The following is a 20,136-nucleotide window of genomic DNA, read 5'->3' on the forward strand; positions in this document are numbered from 1 at the left end:
GCCCCAGCAAATCTAAGTCAGTCCTGGCAACCCACAAGCTGTGGGTCGCTGGGCTGTTTGAATTGTAATTTGGATGATCTGTCTCTAATTGTTTTCAAACTAAATAGAAAAAAAGAGATGTACCTTTTGATCCTGGTTCTCCTTTATCCCCAGGATTCCCTGTGGTCTCTAATGGCCCAGGAAATCCTTTATCACCTGGTTCACCCTTTGCCCCTAAAAACCCTTTTTTTCCCTTCAGTCCTGGAAGGCCAGGAGAACCTGCAAAGCAATATAATGAAATATGCGGAGGAAATATGACTAGCAGACAGTAAATGGAAAAGGAACAAAAATATACTACTGTTTTCAAGAATGACTGTATGTGACTACCCTAAAGAGGTGGAAGAACAAGCTTCTTAAAAGCAGCAGTCTTCAACAAGACTCCTTTTTTCACCTTCAGCTGAGAAGACAATGGCAACTTGGTTTCTTCCATTCCCACTATTACAAGGAAATGGCAGAATGCCAGTGGCCTGATCAGTTCATCATGAGAAATTCCCATTGGTTTTAATTGGAGTTGCCTGTGCACAAGTGTGTGGCTAACCAAATGATGTTATTTAGATCATTATTTAACCAACGAATGGATTCATGGTGAATTGTTTAATGAGATTGCTGAGGTGAAATTAGAATGCCCACATCAGAAATAATTCACAAATTGTGTAAATTAAAAAAAACAACTCTCATACGAAGAGAGATTGAAAAGATTGGGATTGTTTATTTTAGGAAGGAGATGAATAAAAGGGACTTGATAACAGTATTTTTAAAAGTTGATGGTCTAGAGAAGGTAGGTGAGGAACTTCTGTTCTCCTCATCTCATAACACAAAACAAGAGGACATTCAATGAAATTAAAAGGTTTCAAATTCAAAACTGATAGAAAGAAATACTTTTTCATTCAATTTATAAGTGGACTGTGGAATTTGTTAAGGCCAAGAATTTAGCAAGATTCAAAGACTGGACATTTATCTACATAAGAAGGCATAGGTGGGTGCTCCAAACCTGGAGCACGCACAAAAAAAAATTAGTGGGTGCTTAGCACCCACTGGCAGCCAGCTCTTCCCCCTCGAGTGCCTTCCACCCACCGGCACCCTGCCAGTCAACTCCTCCCCCTCCACCCCAGATGTTTTGTGGCATACAGGAGGTGCTGGGGGTAAGGAGAGAAGCTGGGACAGGGCACACTTGGAAGAGGGGGTGGAACTGGGTGGGAAGAGGTGGAGTGGGGACAGGAAGGGGTGGGGGCAGGGTGGGAAGAGGTGAGACAGGAGGTTTCAGGGAAGGGGTGGAGTGCAGGCAGGGCCTGGGGTAGAGTGGGGATGGGAAGAGGGGGGGTGGGAGTCTGGGGGAAGGAGTGGAATGGGGCTGGGGCCTGGGGCAGAGTGGGTGCAAGGAGGAAGCTGGTGCCTGTGTAACAAAGTTATAATAGTTAATGCTAAGAAAAAGCATTCTGGAAGTGATAGAATATTACGTTTCAAGTTTTAATTAATCTCTAACTATTAGGGATAAGGATTAGACCTTCCGGGGGGGGGCAGATTATACCACATTTACCTAGTCTGGGGTTTCTTGCATCTTCTGAAACATATGATTCAAGCTAGTATGGGTGACAAGATCCTGGATTAAACAGACCACATGTCTGATCTACTATGGCAATTCCTCTGTTCTTAAATAATTAGATATGGTAAATATTATAGCAACTCACCTCTGTTTCCTGGAATGCCTGGATGTCCAAAGACACCAGGAGGTCCACGAATTCCTAAATTGCCCATTATACCTCGTTCTCCTCTTTGGCCTGGGGAAATGGAGAAATATAAAACATGTTTCTGAAGTGTTTGATTAGTAAAGTGTTCCCAGAACATTAGTTTTGAAAAATAAATGTCTGTAAATATGTATGTATGTTTGTGGCTAATTACTTGTAGTGATATGTAAATATCTAACTATGTAATCACTTTCTCTTTTATTTTCAATTATTTTCTCATTTACTTAGCATTCTTTAGGGACCAGTCTTGCAACCCTAAGTAATGTGAGTAGTCCGTACATGTATAATATCCCCAAATGTTACTGATGTGAGTATGGATTCAGCATCTGACCCTTGGCTTTTAACAGACTATATTTAATGAGATAATTTGCAGACACACTATATTTCTATAATTAATTTTATGGGTTGCATTTTACAAAAGATATGCATAATATATTTGGCATTGAAAATGAAGCATTTAGTCTGGCTGTAAATAAGAAGCAGTGCACACTTGACTTCTTCCTTTCTCCTCACAAATATTAAAACCATTAAGAATATATTCCTTATCAACCATGGTGATGCCCATTCCAAGAAACAGGGGAAGCTCTGGTTAACTCTTGGAGGGAGACAGATTCTAATCTCAGTTATGTCTTTATAAATCCATGCATCAGATGCAGTATTTGAACACATCAAAGTAAGCAGATGAATAATGGATTTCCTTTCACTGTACTGAAATTAAGAAAAAATAAGGATGATGGCATTTACAGGAGTAAATTTTATAAGGCAAAGAAGGCCTCTACCACAGCAGAAGTCGGAAGGAAGGACATATACTAGATGAAAAGCTAAACAGATAGGGAGAATTCATGTAAAACAGAAACTGTTTCTTGTACAGGGGGATGGGCCAGCAGAAAGTTAGGCTTGGCAGCATCAATATTTCAATAATTAGCAGCATACTGAATTTACAGACTGCACGATAAGTTTTGGATTACTTCCTGGGAAGATGGAGGAACACAGTTAATAGGAGGATCCTGGAACATCCTCTTGGCCAAGATTGACTGTATTGAAGCCTCCAGACATTTTGTACCAAGGACTGCTGATCAGTCTAGGTAGAACACACTCATTTGTTTTCTGTATAAATCACAACACCATCCAGAAGCATAGCTGTCAGAGTAGCTCTGTCTGTACTGGGAGGAACCATTCTTCTGTTTCTATGTGAAAGAAAATGATAGCCAAGTTATAACAAAGGGTGGTATAAACATGTATCTGGAAAATCCTTACCTGGTGCACCTGGTATTCCTGGTCTGCCAGGCTGACCCTTGAGACCAGGTGATCCTGTGTCTCCCTGGTGACCTGGCAATCCAGGCAGCCCAAATTGTCCAGGGAATCCTGGGACACCCAAGCCTGGAATACTGGGGTCTCCTTTTGATCCTAGTACACCTCTTTCTCCTAAGAAAACAAATACATGGAATACAGTAAATACCACACCAGACTGGGTCCTGTAGTCATGCCTGTGAAACTCGGCTGGAGCAGAGGCATGGCAAGTGGCCAGAAGAAAAGCTGGTGGAGGGGGTCAGAGCAGAGCCCTGTTGGGGCAACGAGCAAGTGGAAAAGGACACTGCCCAACTTACTTGGGGGTGGGTCTTTTGTTCATGGTTTGTGTTTATGAACCCTAGCTGTGATGTTTTCCCAAATTAACACTGAGTTAATTCCCTCCTTTTATTAAAAGTTTTTGCAACATTCAAACTCTGTGCTTGCGAGAGAAGTATTGCCTTTTAGAGGAGCCCAGGGGGTGGTGTGTAATTGTCCCAGGTCACTGGCTGGGGGCTTGAGCCGGTTTTGTGTTGTACTGTTGAAAAGGAACCCCTAGATACTGAATCCGGCCCTTGTTGCTGCTGTTTTAATCGCACTGTTAAACAATAGTAGAATACCAAGTTAAATTTATTATAAATATTTGTGGATGTTTTTCTACATTTTCAAATATATTGATTTCAATTAAAACACAGAATATAAAGTGTAGAGTGCTCACTTTATATTATTATTTTTGGATTACAAATATTTGCACTGTAAAAAAGATAAACAAAAGAAATAGTATTTTTCAATTCACCTCACACAAGTACTGTAGTACAATATCTTTATTGTGAAAGTGCAACTCACAAATGTAGATTTTTTTTCCACATAACTGCACTCAAAAACAAAATAATGTAAAACTTTACAGCCTACAAGTCCACTCAGTTCTACTTCTTGTTCAATTAAACAATAAGACAAACAAGTTTGTTAACATTTACAGGAGATACTACTACTCACTTTTAATTTACAATGTCACCAAGAAGTGAGAACAGGCATTTGTATGGCACTGTTGTAGCTGGCATTGCAAGATATTTGCATGCCAGATATGCTAAACATTCATATGCCCCTTCATGCTTCAACTTGTAGATTTTTTACAGTGCAAATATTTATAATAAAAATAATATAAAGTGAGTACCGTACACTTTGTATTCTGTGTTGTAATTAAAATCAATATATTTGAAAAAATTGGAAAACATCAGAAATATATATAATTTAAATTGGTATTCTCTTATTGTTTAATAGTGGGATTAAAATGGATTAATCTGAACTATTTTTTAAAATCTCACAATTAATTGGGATTATTTTTTTAATTGTTTGACAGCCCTAAAAAGTTATATATTAAAAATCTTTTGAGGTCACCTTTAAAAGGTACAGAAGAGGAGGACACATCTGCATTGCTACTTTGCCACACTGGCTCCTTTAGGAAGGGAGGTATTCTGCAATAAATGTAGCTAGGAGCCACAGGTGACAGAAACATGGATCTGGTTTCCCCCTAGCGGGACTCTTTTTCTCTGCCACTTCTGTGCCCCAACTCCCATTCTGGACAATGATATTGCTTCATTTTATTTCTAGAGTCATCTATCCACAAACCTTTCTCCATGGCACAGAGAACTATGGAAAGGGATTTGGCCCAGCAGCAGCAAATTCTATTGCTTAAAGTATTGTAATTCCCAATTAACTTCAATAAGAACATGTTTGCACAGGCTCTGTGACTCCTCACCCTAGGCATATCCCTTTCTGCCATACAAAGTTGAGCTGCATCTCATGTGCTGGGGAGGGGGACCATGTGACATTCCTTTCCCCTCTGCATGACACTCCCTCTGATCTTCTATGTAATCTGAGCTACTCTGCTCCTCTCTGTGTTGTGTAAGCAGCAGGGAGCATATGGCTGTATGTCACTAATATGTTAGGACCCAGCAGTGAAATGTGTGATCCCCTGGCCTATGTGAAATCCAATCAGACTCCATGCTGTTGTTAAGGTCTGCCTATGGAGATCATATTGCAGAATTGCAGCCTTCAACCGGTCTAATATTTTCTGCATAGTATTATATCAAATATCCATAAGACCTTTTCACCATAATTTAGGCAACTGTAGGGTAAAAATTAAACCAAAACCCACTCAGTCAACTATATATCAGGCAGATCTGGCAGGTATTCTGTGTATTCCTACCTTGTTGGCCTGTTAATCCACATGCACCTGGGAGACCTGGTGGACCAAGAAGACAATCACCAAGCTTCCCTGGAAGTCCCTTTTCTCCGGGAGCTCCGGGACAGCCAGGTTCTCCTAAGAGAGAGAAAACATTAAATTAATTATTACTTGAATTTTTGTAGGTGGAAAATAAACTTGTCCTTTCCCCCCTTTTCTTAGAGCCTCGCTTAACAAAATGGGTGTAAAGTAAAGAGTTCCTTGGCTGTTTTTTGTTAATGACAATACCTCTTGACCCATCAACACCGTTATGTCCTGGGAATCCTGGTAGACCTGGAAATCCTCTGTCACCTTTTACCCCTGGAAAGCCGCCTTCTCCTGGGGAACCTAATCCACCCTGTTGGCCAGGAATAATTAATCCAGGGTCTCCCTGAAACAGAGGAAAACCATAAATGCAGAATGTATATTACATTTTGTAAATCTGAAAATATGACTCTCTCTGTCCTGTCAATAGTTCATGTCTTCTGTCAAATTATTATCTCCACTCCCAGAGGATCTTTCACATTTATGTCAAAGCACTGAAAATACATTTCTCTCCTCCCCACCAAACATCCCTTTACACCTCTTGCTCTTGTTTTAGTATTATTCTTCTACATGAGCAGGGCTTCCCCACACAGCTGGAAGAATCATTGTTGAACAAGAGAAGATAATCCCGTCCCTGCTCTCTGCCTCTGCAGCTCTCAGATATCCTGCTGAACCTGTACTTCGGACAACTCAAGTATCTGTCAGCTGCTTGAAATCCACTTAAGTTCTACACTTAACTTCACATTACCCAGCATTCACACTAAAGGCTAAATATACATGTATAATAATGGGCCAGCAAATCAAGCAATCTCATTTAGTACTAGCCCTGCCACTAACAGAGAATGAGAACAAGGTTCAGTACATGGGTCAGCACCACGGGTCCCGTGGATTCGGCAGCAGTTCTGCGGGTGATCTGACAGTTCCATGCGTTTGTCGTACCCGCTGCTGAATTGCCGCTGAAACTGCGGGACCGGTGGACCTCTCACGGAAATGCCGCAGAAGGCTGCCTGACTGCCACCCTCACAGCGACTGGCAGTCCGTCCCCCGTGGCTTGCTGCCCCAGGCACGCACTTGCTGCACTGGTGTCTGGAGCCACCCCTGGTCAGCACTCAGATACCATGCCTCAGAAATAGCCTCACCTAACATATGTCAGGGTGTTTTCTTCAAAAGGAAAATTCTATGAAAGAAAAATTCCTGACAGGAAAGTCTGACCTGCTCTTTTTGACAAGTTGACTGAACTGCTTTGGACTGGCTTTCAAATAAGCAGGTAAATGCAACCATTTATTATTAATTATTAATTATTATTATTACCACCACCACCACCACCACCGAACCTACAAGCCCTGGTCATAGCCCAGGACCCCACTGTGCTAGATGCTGTACAAACACAATAGAAAAGGGCAGTCTCTGCCCCAGAGAGCTAAATCACATCCAGAGGAACTTAGTTTATATGCAGTTACTGACTGTGTATTTAGACCACAAAGGCCTTTCCGAAGGCTGCCATAAACCAAAGTAAGCCCTACATTACTGTGGCAGGTGGAATCTTGCTGACTAGTTCCATACCTGGACATTTTATGGCTGTATGTGTTACCTTTTTAATCTTTTACGTTCAGTTTAGGTGACTTTAAGCAATCAAACAAATAATAAGAGTAGATAGCAAAATAGGACCAAGCAGAAAAGACAGAATGCCATTCTGATGCAAAGAAATGTGTTTTATTTTCTTAAAAACAAAACCACTTTTGGGGCTTGATGACACAGCAAACAGCAAAGCCCTAAACTCACAAATGGTGTTAGTAACTGAGCTCTCATTTATCTGAAATTTTTATTACACCTGTGGCCTCTGACCTTGTTTTTTTTTTTTTAAGGTCCTGATTCAGGAGAGCACTTAAGCATATGAATGACATTTGTGCTTAAGTCCCATTTACCTGAATGGGATAATCATAAGCATGTGTTTAATTGCTGTTCCCGAACAGTGATGCTTTCAGGAATTGTGGCCTTGTAGATAGTTTTCACAATTAGAAACCAAATCCTGTGCTCCTTAGACCTCTCATTTGTTTGGAAACATGCTTGCTGACAATCAGCCCCGATTAAGCTTGGATTGTTTCTAATCAAACCTTTTCTCCTGGGTATCCAGGCTGTCCAGGCGAGCCTGGTTCTCCTGCCTTTCCTGGCAAACCTGGTGATCCTTTAGACCCTCGAAGACCTTTATCTCCTGCAAAGCAAACCAAATGGCAGATGAAAACACCCTGCTTATCCATCTATTTTGCTGAATAAGCACATAGAGATTTTTACTTTCTTGTTCGTGAGGCTCTGACTTTTGTAAGTACTAGCATAAGTTATGTGAATTGCTGGCAGCATTCTGACCCCTGACTTGAATTAGCATCCACTAAAACCTGTTCACCTTGGTATTCAGTCAAACATTGATTGTCACACTGCCTAGTTTTAGGGCTCATTTAATTAGCTCTCTTTTAGTTGCCTTTACAAGTTAAATTGATGCTAGGTAGAAAAGAACTTGAGTTATTTTGCCCAATTTCTGTTTGCACTCATCTAATTTTAAATGAGGCATTTCTATGGTCAATTTCTTGGTCATTCACTACAGAAAGTGCACTTATGATTTCAGTATCAATGCTCTGAATGGGTTTTCTTTAACTATGGAGGGGGGAACACAAAGGGCCAAGGGCGTCTAATATTTCTGGAATGGTATCTGGAGATATTTTAGAAGTGGAGCTTACATTTGCATGGAGAAGGACTAAATTCATGGTAAACAAAACACCGTCTATTCCCTTTACCAAGAGAGCTGGTATGGCATGAACACAACTATATACCTTATAACTAAAGTACTGGTACTTACGAAGGCCCTATCAATGTAATATGTAAGTACCTCAATGATACAATAGTATTAGCCATCATAGAATCAGAAATTAGGGTTGGAAGAGACCTCAGAAGATCATCTAGTCCAATCCCCTGCTCAAAGCAGGACCAACACCAACTAAATCATCCCAGCTAGGGCTTTGTCAAGCCGGGCCTAAAAACTTCTAAGGATGGAGATTCCAGCACCTCCCTCGGTATTCCATTCCAGTGCTACAGCACCCTCCTAGTGAAATAGTGTTTCCTAATATCCAACCTAGACCTCCCCCACTGCAACTTGAAACCATTACTTGTTCTGTCATTTACCACCCCTGAGAGCAGCCTAGCTCCATCCTCTTTGGAACCACCCTTCAGGTAGTTGAAGGCTGCTATCAAAACCCCCCTCACGCTTCTCTTCTGCAGACTAAACAAGCCCAGTTCCTTCAGCCTCTCCTCGTAAGTCATGTGCCCCAGCTCCCTAATCATTTTCGCTGCTCTCTGCTGGACTCTCTCCAATTTGTCCACATCCCTTCGGTAGTGGGGGGACCAAAACTGGATGCAATACTCCAGGCATAGCCTCACCAGTCGTGAATAGAGGGGAATAATCACTTTCCTCTATCTGCTGGCAATGCTCCTACTAATACAGCCTAATATGCCATTGGCTTTCTTGGCAACAAAGGCACACTGCTGACTCATATCCAGCTTCTCGTCCACTATAATCCCCAGGTCCTTTTCTGCAGAGTATCTAAGCGCTGCACAGAGAAATTAGATCTGTGTGGCAAGTGTTTTAGTCTCCCTCTCCTTATAGGAAGTTTTATATTATATGTTTGGTATGTCTCTATATGCATTTTCAAGATGTTATAGTAAGGCAAATTGTCCAGCTAAATCCTTGTGCACATCTTTCCAAACGTACTCCATTTTTTCAGTTTTGATGCCTGACTTTTGGAAAATATAAAATAATATTTTCATCTATTTGCAATGTATATATACTTTAATGTAGACAACCATATGAGTACTGCAATACAGACCTTTTCAAGAGTTATTTGCCTGAACTGTGTATGGTTTAAAATAGTTTTTTTTGTCAGTTTCTCAAATGATTTTATTCTCCAAAACAACTAAAAAAGAATTATAAAAAATCGTAAAGGAGCATTCTACCTTTTGGCCCAGGATCGCCAGGAAATCCAGTCCCTGAAAATCCTGGAGCACCATCAGACCCAGGTAATCCTAAATCACCATATCGTCCTCTAGATCCAACATTACCTACCAGAAGAAAACAAACAAACTCACTCTCAGATATTTTCCATAGATCTGCATTTAGCAATTTGGTGTTTGCCACCTTAACATACCCCATAATAATGTCCTAGACAATTGGTTTATTAGAACTCAGACACCATTTCTACTTCTCACTCTAACACTTTCTTCTAAGTGAGCTTTTCCCAGATAAAATGCTAAATGTCAATCACAGGGGCATGAGTCTGCAAGTCAGGCATATGCAAAGCCTTCTGTATGTGCACAGGTCTGGGATGCATCTGTGTAGCTATGTGCATATACAAATCTTCGACTTTCATGTTCTTACTGACCACATATGAACATGCATTATGTGTGTGTGCGTGTGTTGGGGGGGGGGAAGATGAGAGAGCTATGCTGCCTGCCTCTATGTCAGCCGAGGATTCCCCTATGCTGTTTAGGGGCTGCTTTAACGTCCCTTTGTACCATGGGAGCAATGCAAAGGGACTTTAAGATGGACAAGAATCTGGGCCCACAGTCTTTGAAATCATTTTGTGTAACCTATAAAGCATAACATTTTATAAAAAAGTAACAGTGGAGCAAAACCCCCAGCAACAATATAGAACTATGTTACATAAACAAACACTTAAAACAAAAAGAAGCTAGAAGCTTTGTTACAAATCTGTTCTTTTCAGCAAGCTCAGAAACAGTAGGTGAGGTTCTGTGCTATGCTTCTTTACCTTTACCTCCCAGTCCAGGGCATGGGGGCAGAGGGAAAGGGGGATAGCCAAAGGTGGCTCAATTACTGCCTTCAATTACTGCTTTCTCTGGGGGCTGGAACATCCTCAGTGTAATTCAGACAGTGCTGGGAACCAGTCTCCCCAGACTGCCTTATGAATGGCAACATTGCCCAGAATCTCCACAGCACTAAGTGTTCCGGACACCCCCCAGAATGATGTTCTTGACCCCACCTACGCCCCTACACCAGGGCTTGTAAGGGGATCCTCGGAAGCCAATCTTATGGCTGTCTCTACACTGCCAGTGCTGAGGGAATTCACTCAGCTGGACCCAGAACTTTTAGGGTACCTGTACACTCCTTTGGCCCTTTCACCCAGCATAAAGAAGCCAGACTGGGGGTTAGAATTTCATGTAGAATCTCTCTGATGTGCTTAGTTTTATTGCATTTAACCTAGAAGATGCTCTCACCCATTGCTCCTGGGGGTCCTGGAAAACCCTCTGGCCCCCGAGGTCCTGGTGGTCCAGGTATTGTATTTACTGCACTAAGTTCTCCTTTTGGACCTTCAGAAAGTATATATAACAAAAGGTTAAGAAGGTTTGTGGAGATACAGTGTGTGCTCTTGTGCTTTTTAAAACAATAATCATGGAAAATTCTGTTCAGTTAAAAAATACTGTGTTGCAGGAGTTTCTAAAGCTTAGAAGTTCCAACAAGCCCATAGAAATGGGCTACATAACAATTAGAGAGCATTTTACTGCCAACAAAAAATCCCCTAGACACTTCTTCAAATATTAGAAAGTATGGAGTTGTGCACCAGGGGGACACAGCAAAGGAAGCACGCAAGCAATAGGACAGCTTAGAGATGCTTAATCCTCAGATCAATTCCAAAAAGATCTAACTGTCTCTCTGGCTGCATTGATTCTGAAACCTCCAGGAATAATTCCCAGGTTTGTCTTGGAGATTTCAAGCCAACGAATAAGAGTTATCATCAGCATGGATGTTGAAGTCCACCAGGACAATAAATATTGAAAAAGCCAATGCAAGACCAAAAGAGACTCATTTAGACTGGGTACAACTCATGATGTGCTAGTCTGTTCATTACAAGGATTCTCAAATGTATCTCATCCCCAGGATCAACAACCAAATTGATACTATCAAATAATTTCATTTCTGGGAGAGGAAACCTATGCCTGATAGAGTCAAAGTATCTTCTGGACATCAGCTAGCTATTAAATCTTTTTACTGCTAGGGTCCTGGGAGTTTAGTGTCTATTAACTTATCTCAGAAACGTTGACTATCTTTCTATTGTAAACTACTTTGCATCCTTCCAAATCACATCACTTGCCACCATACAGGTCGGTTCATCAGTGTGTTTAAATGAAAGTCAAACACTTTAAAAAGCGAAGCTAGTGATAAGATATTAAATTACAAACCAATTGCTCCAGGCAATCCAGGCAATCCAGATACTCCCTTAGCGCCTTTGGGACCTATCATTCCTTGTGGTCCATATCCTGGTGGTCCAGTGAGTCCCATTTCTCCAGGAAGACCTGGGTTACCAGGCAATCCTGATAACCCTCTGTCCCCTTTCGAACCATCCATTCCCTATTAATAGTCAGACACATTTGCATAATGTACATTACTTATTTTTCCCTGTTAGTTCCGGCAGCAATGAATTTTGATACATTGGACTGATTATGATCTCACGCTATTTAACAAAAGAGTAACTCCATCATCTTAATCAAAGTACTCCTGACTTACATAGCTTGAGACACAACATTGTCTGTTTATTGTATCCTTATCTAATCCTGTGCCTTTGTAAGATGCTAAAAAAAAAAAAAAATGCAGTAGTACTGTAAGAATACAGGAGGTATTTGCCCATTCTGGGATACTGCCTTCTGATCCTCCCAGGGAACCTACTTCTTCCAGTCCAAATTCTTAGAGACATTCCAGCAGTGAAAATTAATGAATAGGACCTTTCATGCTCCAATTTATGTATATGTAACAGAGACTATAAAAATGATTTGCTCAATGCTTTGATTTGACTAAATTTGCCCATGTATAATGGAAGCTGCCCACACAATTCCACGCAAAATGCAAATGAGTAAGTGTAATCAAAGCTTTACCACTTTGCCACCATTTTAAGCCACACAGAAACCTGTAAACAACACTATGTAAAACATTAGTCAAAAATAAAAATTTCTGTCCTATAGGAAATTCTGGTACTTTAATATTTTTGTCCAAATTGGGATGAAAAGTTGAAATATCAACATTTTTTGCAGAACAAAAAGTGCTGAAAAAGTTTGCTTCTCCTACCCTTGTAGCTACAGAGCAATCAGCGTTAATGCCTGGATATCTTTTGTAATGTATACATTTTAAGACCAGAAGGGACTGTTTGATTATCTCATCTAAACTCCTGCAAACATACACCAGAGAATATTACCCAGTAACTCCTGCATCAAGACTATATCCTGTGGTTGGGTTAGAGCAGAGATTCTCAACCTTTTTCTTTCTGAGGCCCACTCAACATGCTATAAAATCTCCATGGCCTACCTGGGCCACAAAACTGGTTTTCTGCATATAAAAGTCAGGGCTGGCATTGGGGGATAGTAAGAAGGGCAATTGCCAGGGGGCCCTGCAAAGCTACATTGCTCAGGCTTTCGCTTCAGCCCTGGGTAGTGGGGCAGGGCCCCAGGCATCAGCCCCATGTGGTGGGACTTTGGCTTTCTGCCTTGGGCCCAAGTGAGTCTAATGCTGGCCCTGCTTGGCAGACCCCTTGAAGCCTTCTCGTTGCCCCCTAGGGGGCCCTGGACCCCTTGTTCAAAACCACTGGGTTAGAGCATGTTTAAGTTTACTCAGCTATCTTTACAGATGTTACAGTGTTTTAATTCTAATGAACAGGGCTGTGAAATGTACAATTATTTACTTAGCTTTCTGTTACTTCTAAAATAATTGAAAATAATGTATACCAACCCGTTCGCCTTTAGAACCTTTTGAGCCTTTTGAACCATGTTTTTTGTGCAATCCATCTGAACCTTTCCTCCCTGGATCTCCTCTGATCCCTGGATCTCCTCTGTTTCCTTTTTGACCTTCTGGATACACATATCCTGGTTCACCAGTTGGCCCTTTCAGTCCTTGATCTCCTGGAAAACCTGGAAGTCCCTAGGACACAGCAGTTAAGAATTTCCATGTTAGATTTATGTCAAGTAGTTTCTTTATATGACTAAATGACTAAGTTTCTTTCTTTCTTAGGCAATTCTTTAGAGGGCCCCAGGATTTTAATTGCATTTTGTCTTCACTAATTTCACTAGTCAAATAAGAATTATTATTTTCATTTGCTTGTTGTCCCTGAGGCTGATACTTTAAGTTAGGGGGTCCTATCCTTGGCCCCGCTCCTTCCCCTTTGCACTGCTTTGGTGGTGGAAAGGGATCACAGAAAGATGGCTTAAACCACTAACGGTATGTCTACACTACCCACTGGATTGGCGGGCAGCTATCGATCCAGCAGAGATCGATTTATGGCATCTACACACAATAAATCGATCCCCAATCCCTCTCCCATCGACTCCTGTACTCCAGCGCTGCGAGAGGCGCAGGCAGAGTCGACAGGGGAGTGGCAGCAGTTGATTCACCGCAGAGAAGACAACACAGTAAGTTGATCTAAGTACGTCGACTTCAGCTACGATATTCACATAACTGAAGTTGCTTAACTTAGATCGATTGCCCCCCCCCACCCGGGTAAACCAGGGCTAAGATGGGAATTTCCTGTTGCATGCTAATGCTGACACAGATGGCTCTATGTCACTCACTATGGGTCCCCCAGTGTAAGGGACATTTGGGGACTGGAGCACACTGTATTCTGGTGATCCTGGGCTGGTGAACTGATGATTGTATGCAATTTGGGACAGAGATGATCAATTTGTTCAGTGTTATATTTAGGGCCCTACCAAATTCATGGTCCATTTTGGTCGATTTCATGGGAATAGGGTTTTAAAAACCGTCAGTTTCATGATTACATGGTGTTGTAATTGTTGGGGTCCTGACCCAAAACAGAGTTGTGTGTGTCTGGGGGGGGGGGGGGGGGTTGGAAGGTTATTGTGACAGGGGTAATACTGTTACCTTTACTTCTGTGCTGCCTTCAGAGCTTGGCGGCTGGAAAGTGGTGGCTGCTGTTTGGGAGCCCAGCTATGAAGGCAGAGTTGCTGCCAGCAGCAGCACAGAAGTAAGGATGGCATGGTATGGTATTGCCAATCTTAATTCTGTGCTGCTGCAGGTGGGGTGCTGCCTTCAGAGCTGGGTGCACGGCCAACAGCTGCTGCTCTCAGCCACCCAGCTCTGAAGGCAGCACAGAAGTAAGCATGGCAATACCCATACCCCACTAAAATAACCTTGTGACCCCCTGCAACTCCCTTTTGGATCAGGGTCCCCAATTTGAGAAATGGTGGTCTCCCCTGTGAAATCTGTATGATATAGGGTAAAAGTACACAAAAGACCAGATGCCATCGGAGAAGACTAGATTTCATGGTCCGTGACGCACTTTTCATGGCTGTGAATTTGGTAGGGCCCTAGTTATAACTGAGTCCAGCAAAGGGAGTCCTGGTTTATGACTGGGGCTCCTGGGCACTACTGTAATATGTATAATAATAAAATAATATTAATTAATTAATAGGGAGCCACTACTGCTGGTGCAAGTTGAAGCAGACACAAGGCAGATCCCTTGAAGATGCTTTGAAGGAATCTTTGTCTCTTGCCCCAGCCAATGGAGCTAGGGTTTTACACCCTCTGAAAGGGCAGCATAAAGTTAGCTTCGCCTGCACTTTCTGGGGCTTGAGGAGCCACTGTGCCTGCTTGAGGGAACAAAGCATCCCAGAATTCCTAAGAATCAGAGCTGCCCTTAGCATTTTGGGGTGAGCCAGTCAAACATTTCCAGTGCTTTGTAGGGGAAATGGAACCTCATGGGCTTGCACTGGGGTCTAGGGATAATCACCAGCATTAAGAACAGGTTTATAAAGGACAATTATCTGAATAAATTTGTGGTTTGGAGTGCATGCAGTGAATTTTAACATACACACAATACTTTAAACACATTAACTAATTAGTCTCCACAACCACCTTTGACTGTGAGATAGGTATCATTGTCATTACCATCTTTATTTCATAGCTGAGGACACTAAGATAGAGAGATTTGACTAAGATGATAGAGGAAATCAGGGTCAAGCCTAAATTTGAACACAGGAGGCTCTTGCTCTTAGTTCCCTTTAAAATTCAATAGGTCATGCTGCCTCTGACATTACCTAGATAAGTCATTATAGCCTCTGGTAATGGGTTTCAGGAGATGGTCTATAGGTGGTTATCTGGGAGAGGACCATATAACAGACATAGTACCATGAATGACAATGGGCAGCACTGCCCCTATAAACATGCACTGATCTGGAGAACTTCTAAAAATCAAAGGACCAGTGAGCATGTATTTCCTGAAGCTCAGTGGCCAGACCAGGCATTGTAGTATTCATGGTGATGTGTTATTTCCTTGTGATATTCAGGAAAAATGTATGTTACACTTTTCACCCTACTGATTGGTTTACACTGGTTCATATTTCTGAGTATATCTTTACAAGGAAAAAAGCTAAAGCACATTTTTTCCACATCCTTCCCCATTTTTAATTAAAACTGAAATTAGCCCTAATTCTAGACTCTGAAAGTACCACCTTCCTGGAACCATGAAGCTAAAATAGTAACAGTATATCCTGCATATGGCAATACAGCTAGACACCACAATTCTCAGCCCACGAAAATTCAATATTGCAACTGAAAGATCCATTTAACTTAAATCTTACTTGAGGACCTGAAGGCCCTTGTGCCCCTGGAGAACCTCGAGATCCTTTGGGACCACTTATTCCTTGTCTACCTGTGACAGGTGAAAGATTAAAGGAATGAAGAACTGATTTGACAGGCTATGGTACTAACATACAATACAGAGAATTGCTGCCTTTCGGATACAACGCACATCAACAAACCACCTTGGAAGAGACGTTGATGAATTGCTGGCTGGTGGGTGTATAAAGAAATCCCTCTTGTATACTTGTTTAGGAATTTCTTCCTCCCCATTATTAATTTCCTAGAAAAATTATAATACAGGCTCCCTACTAAACATTTTCTAGGTAAACGTTTTCCCTGCCAGAAAAACATTTTCATGTATTGACAACTTCCCTGAGTTTCTCACTCCCTGATACTGAATTAATTGCATATACTTCCCCAGTGTTCTCAAGGAACTGAACTCCTTCAAGATGCAATACTCTTCCTCTTGGGGTAGTTTCCTTCTAATTGTTCCACTGGAGAAACTGTGTGCGTGACGATGGTGGGCAGAGAGTTCACCCTCTGTGGAGATTAAAAAGGACTGGAGTTTGCCCCCCTAAATCAGCAGCTTATTCTAAGATCGAAAGGCTCCACATTCAGCTCCAATCTGTAGCGCATTCATAGAATCTAAAGCCAGAAGGAACCACTGTGATCATCTAGTCTGACCTCCTGTATAGTACAGTCCACAAAACTTCCCCAAATTAATTCCCAGAGCAGGTCTCTTAGAAAAACATCCAGTCTTGATTTACAAATTGTCAGCCATAGAGAATCTACCATGACCCTTAGTAAATTTATTTACAGCTGCCTTAAATTTACTTTTAAATCAGGTTTGTTTTTTAACCAGCAGAACTTTCTTCCTCTATTGTGGGTTTTTGGGCATCTAGTAAAGCAGGGTGGGCAAACTTTTTGGCTCTAGGGCCACATCAGGTACAGAAATTATATGGCGGGCCAGGTAGGGAAGGCTGGGGGAGGCTATGCCTCCTCAAACAGTGAGGTGTGGTGTGGCCTTGCCCCCGCCTCCTATCCAACCCCTGGATCTCTCACCCCCATCCAACTCCACCCGACTGCCCCCGGGGACTCCCAAATCCTATTGAAACATTCCATCTCTCTGCCCTGACCATCTCCTCAGGACGCCCGTCCCCTATCCAATCCCCCCTGCTCCCCACCCTCTGACCACCCCACCTCTATCCAATCCCCCTTGCTCCCCCACCCTTTGACCACCCCCGGGACCCCCACTCTAGCCAATCTCCCCTTCTCCCCACCCCTTGACAGGCCCCCTGGGGCCTCCCCACTCCCTATCCAGTTCTCCCTGCTCTCCCCACCCCACATTACCTGTCGGGTGAGGGAAAGGGCAGCTCCATCGTTTCCTTGTGCATTTCCTCATTTGGTTGCTCTACCTGGCAGTCAGGCAGGGCTCACTCCCTTTCTGGGCTTGGCTGCTGGGGACAGGGTCCAAGATTGTTGGGGGCAGAGGGGAGCCATGGCAGCAGCAGGGCTCAGGCCCCTTAACTTCCCCGCTGCAACCCTGCTCTCCTCCCCACCCCCACCCCCAGGAACTCTCCCCGCTCCCCACTCCCTGAAGCACTAGGTCTGGTGGCGTGTATAGCTGTGTGGCCTGGCCAGAGCGGAAGCCATGCTGCCCAGCCGCTGGGGGAACTGTGACTGCAAGGGAGCAGAATGGGAGAAGCCAGGGGCTAGCCTTCACCCTGCTCACTGTGCTGCCAGGGAGTTGGGGTGGCTCTTCACATGCCCATCCTGACACTGCTCCCTTGCGGGAGCTCAGGTCTCTCTCTCTCTCTTTTTTTTTTTTTTTAAAACAAAGGAGCCAAGAAATCTGCGGAAGGTATGATTTCAACACAGATTTCCCCCAGGACTAATACATAAGCTACCATTAACTTTTAGTTGTGTGATCAGTTCCACTTTATCTATTAAGACAAGGTCTAATAAAGAATTCCCCATGTGTTGGCTGCAAAGCTTTATTAGGAAATTGTCATCCATAATGTTTATAAATTCAAAGGATGTTTTAGTACTAGCAGCATAAGACCTCCAGCATATGTCACTTAAATGGAAGTCTCCCATGATCACACAGTTTTCCCCCATGAACATTATAGATAGGTGTGTAAGGAGGCAGGCATCTTGTTCCCTCGTGTGATATGTTGGTCTGTAGCAGACACCAATAACCCATCTTGTGCTTTATCTCTTAGGACAGTGGTTCTAACCCAGGGGCTGGGGGGGACTTGCAAGCAGGTTTCAGATGGTCCAAGCAGGGCCAGCATTAGACTCGCTGGGGCCAGGGCAGAAAGTCAAAGCACCACTGCAAGGGGCTGAAGCCTATGGCCCTGAGCCCTGCCATCTGGGGCTGAAGCCAAAGCCTGAGCAACGTAGCTTTGTGGAGGCTCATGTGGCATGGGGCCCTATCCCCTAACACTGGCTCTGACTTTTATATAGAGAAAACCAGTTGTTGTGACATAGATGGGCCATGGAGTTTTTAAAGCGGGGGGTAGTAGGGCTTGGAAAGAAAAAGGTTGAGAACCCCTGTGTTAGGACATTGATCCATAAGCATGAAAGTTTATTTTCTTCTGTGTTAACAGTGACTTGGAAACAGGTAATGACAGAGTGCCACTCCCTCTCCTCTTTTCCCCACACAATCCTTCCTAAATAGGTTATAACCATTGATGTGGGAATCATCCCACCAGGTTTCAGTGATACCACCTAAATCAAATTTATGCTCATAAATGAACAATTCCAGTTCCTCTTGTTTGTTACCAGGCTCCTAGCATTAGTGTACAGTATAGGCAATTGAAGAAGTCTTGTTTTCATGTTCTCTGGTTTCTTGATTTTGTTGTCAACATCTCAGTTTTGTGCAGAGTGCTCATATCCTTCCTCTTTTTTTACCTTCTCCTTTTGCTCTCAGTGTAACCCCTCCTGACTACCTTAGCCAACCTATCCCCAAGGAGACTGGTTCCCCTGTTATGGAGATGGAGGCTATCTAAAAACTGTACAGCCTGCTCTTCCCATAGAAAGTGAACCAGTGGCCACAAAATCAAAGCCCTTCATCCTGGATATACAGTCCCTGGCCCCAAACCTCCAGTGTCAGACAGTTTTGAGTATTGTTTAAAAGAAGCATCTCATTGTAATTGAGTAAATGCTGTTGGATTTGTGCAGCTAAAGATAGTGCATGAAGAAACACTGGCATTTCCCAATAACAATTTAGTAAAGCCAAGATATTTTACCAGTAACTCCTTCTTGACCATCTTGTCCAGGAGCACCAGGAAGTCCAGGTCCTCCTGGTATATAACTGCATTGATTACAAGGACTTGCTTCTTCACCTGGAACAAAATTATGCCTTCATTAACTGTTATAGTGGGAAATTACTTCCGTATTCAATGAATAGCTTGCATCAGGCCCACTCAACTACCTAACATATCTCCTGAGTTAAAGAGGTGCGAAAACACTGGGAATACAGCTTCATTTTAGTCATTATTCATCAATAATCAAGGATTTACAGATCCTTTTAAATACAGTCTGGTTTATCTCTTGGCACCAGAGACTATAACACTATCAATTAAAAGACAAGATCACCCAATTACAATAGCTTGGTTTTTGTTCACTATTTTAGTATTCTGCTGAGAACACACTGTCATTTTAAACAATAAGCCAAATCCTATTACGCAGGAGGAAAGCATGCCCAGGCCTTTAACTCCTGTGCATGGTGGTTCCACCATAGGCTGGCTGACCCTAGAAGTTGTCATCATGAGCATGTTGGAAAATACAGAGCTGCAGTGGTCCCTGTGGTGCAATCTGCAAGGAGACACAGACAGGCCCAGGCATGGGGACCTCATTTCCAGCCTCCTCTCTCACATGGCAGGAAGAGGTGAGGATTGTGGGATGTGTGACTCTTCCTTCCCCAGACTGTCCTGAGAGGAATTGCCCTTTGTCTCACTGGAGCAGTCATCTGGCTCCAGTATCTTGGCAGAGCAAGGGGGAACTTGGCCCTCTTGCTTTTCCAAAAAGAAGACATGGAGAAGTCCTGCTAACACAAATTAATTCATTAATTAATCTCTAATTGGTAATTCCCAAGGAGTAGCCAGAATCAGCATAATAATTTTTAATCCCTCTACAGATCTTGTTTT

The 20,136-nt window shown here is 42.7% G+C and overlaps 1 protein-coding gene across 3 annotated transcripts in view; it reads right to left on the bottom strand.

Annotated features, from left to right (window-relative positions):
• Window positions 1-20,136, bottom strand: part of COL4A3 (collagen type IV alpha 3 chain) — a 107,921-nt gene that overhangs the window by 26,287 nt on the left and 61,498 nt on the right. For all 3 annotated transcript variants that reach the window (XR_004001929.1, XM_030574732.1, XM_030574731.1), the window contains exons 23-34: window positions 19,237-19,332; window positions 15,985-16,055; window positions 13,121-13,309; window positions 11,584-11,752; window positions 10,621-10,713; window positions 9,343-9,447; window positions 7,455-7,552; window positions 5,545-5,686; window positions 5,281-5,394; window positions 3,042-3,209; window positions 1,728-1,817; window positions 124-258 (exon numbers count right to left, since the gene is read on the bottom strand). Coding sequence is in view for 2 of the 3 variants with exons in the window: in XM_030574732.1 (XP_030430592.1) it covers window positions 124-258; window positions 1,728-1,817; window positions 3,042-3,209; window positions 5,281-5,394; window positions 5,545-5,686; window positions 7,455-7,552; window positions 9,343-9,447; window positions 10,621-10,713; window positions 11,584-11,752; window positions 13,121-13,309; window positions 15,985-16,055; window positions 19,237-19,332 (1,470 nt within the window). In the remaining variant the exon portion in view is untranslated. The remainder of the gene's footprint in view (window positions 1-123; window positions 259-1,727; window positions 1,818-3,041; window positions 3,210-5,280; window positions 5,395-5,544; window positions 5,687-7,454; window positions 7,553-9,342; window positions 9,448-10,620; window positions 10,714-11,583; window positions 11,753-13,120; window positions 13,310-15,984; window positions 16,056-19,236; window positions 19,333-20,136) is intronic.

This window comes from Gopherus evgoodei, chromosome 9 (assembly GCF_007399415.2).
Source record: "Gopherus evgoodei ecotype Sinaloan lineage chromosome 9, rGopEvg1_v1.p, whole genome shotgun sequence".
Taxonomy (NCBI): domain Eukaryota; kingdom Metazoa; phylum Chordata; order Testudines; family Testudinidae; genus Gopherus; species Gopherus evgoodei.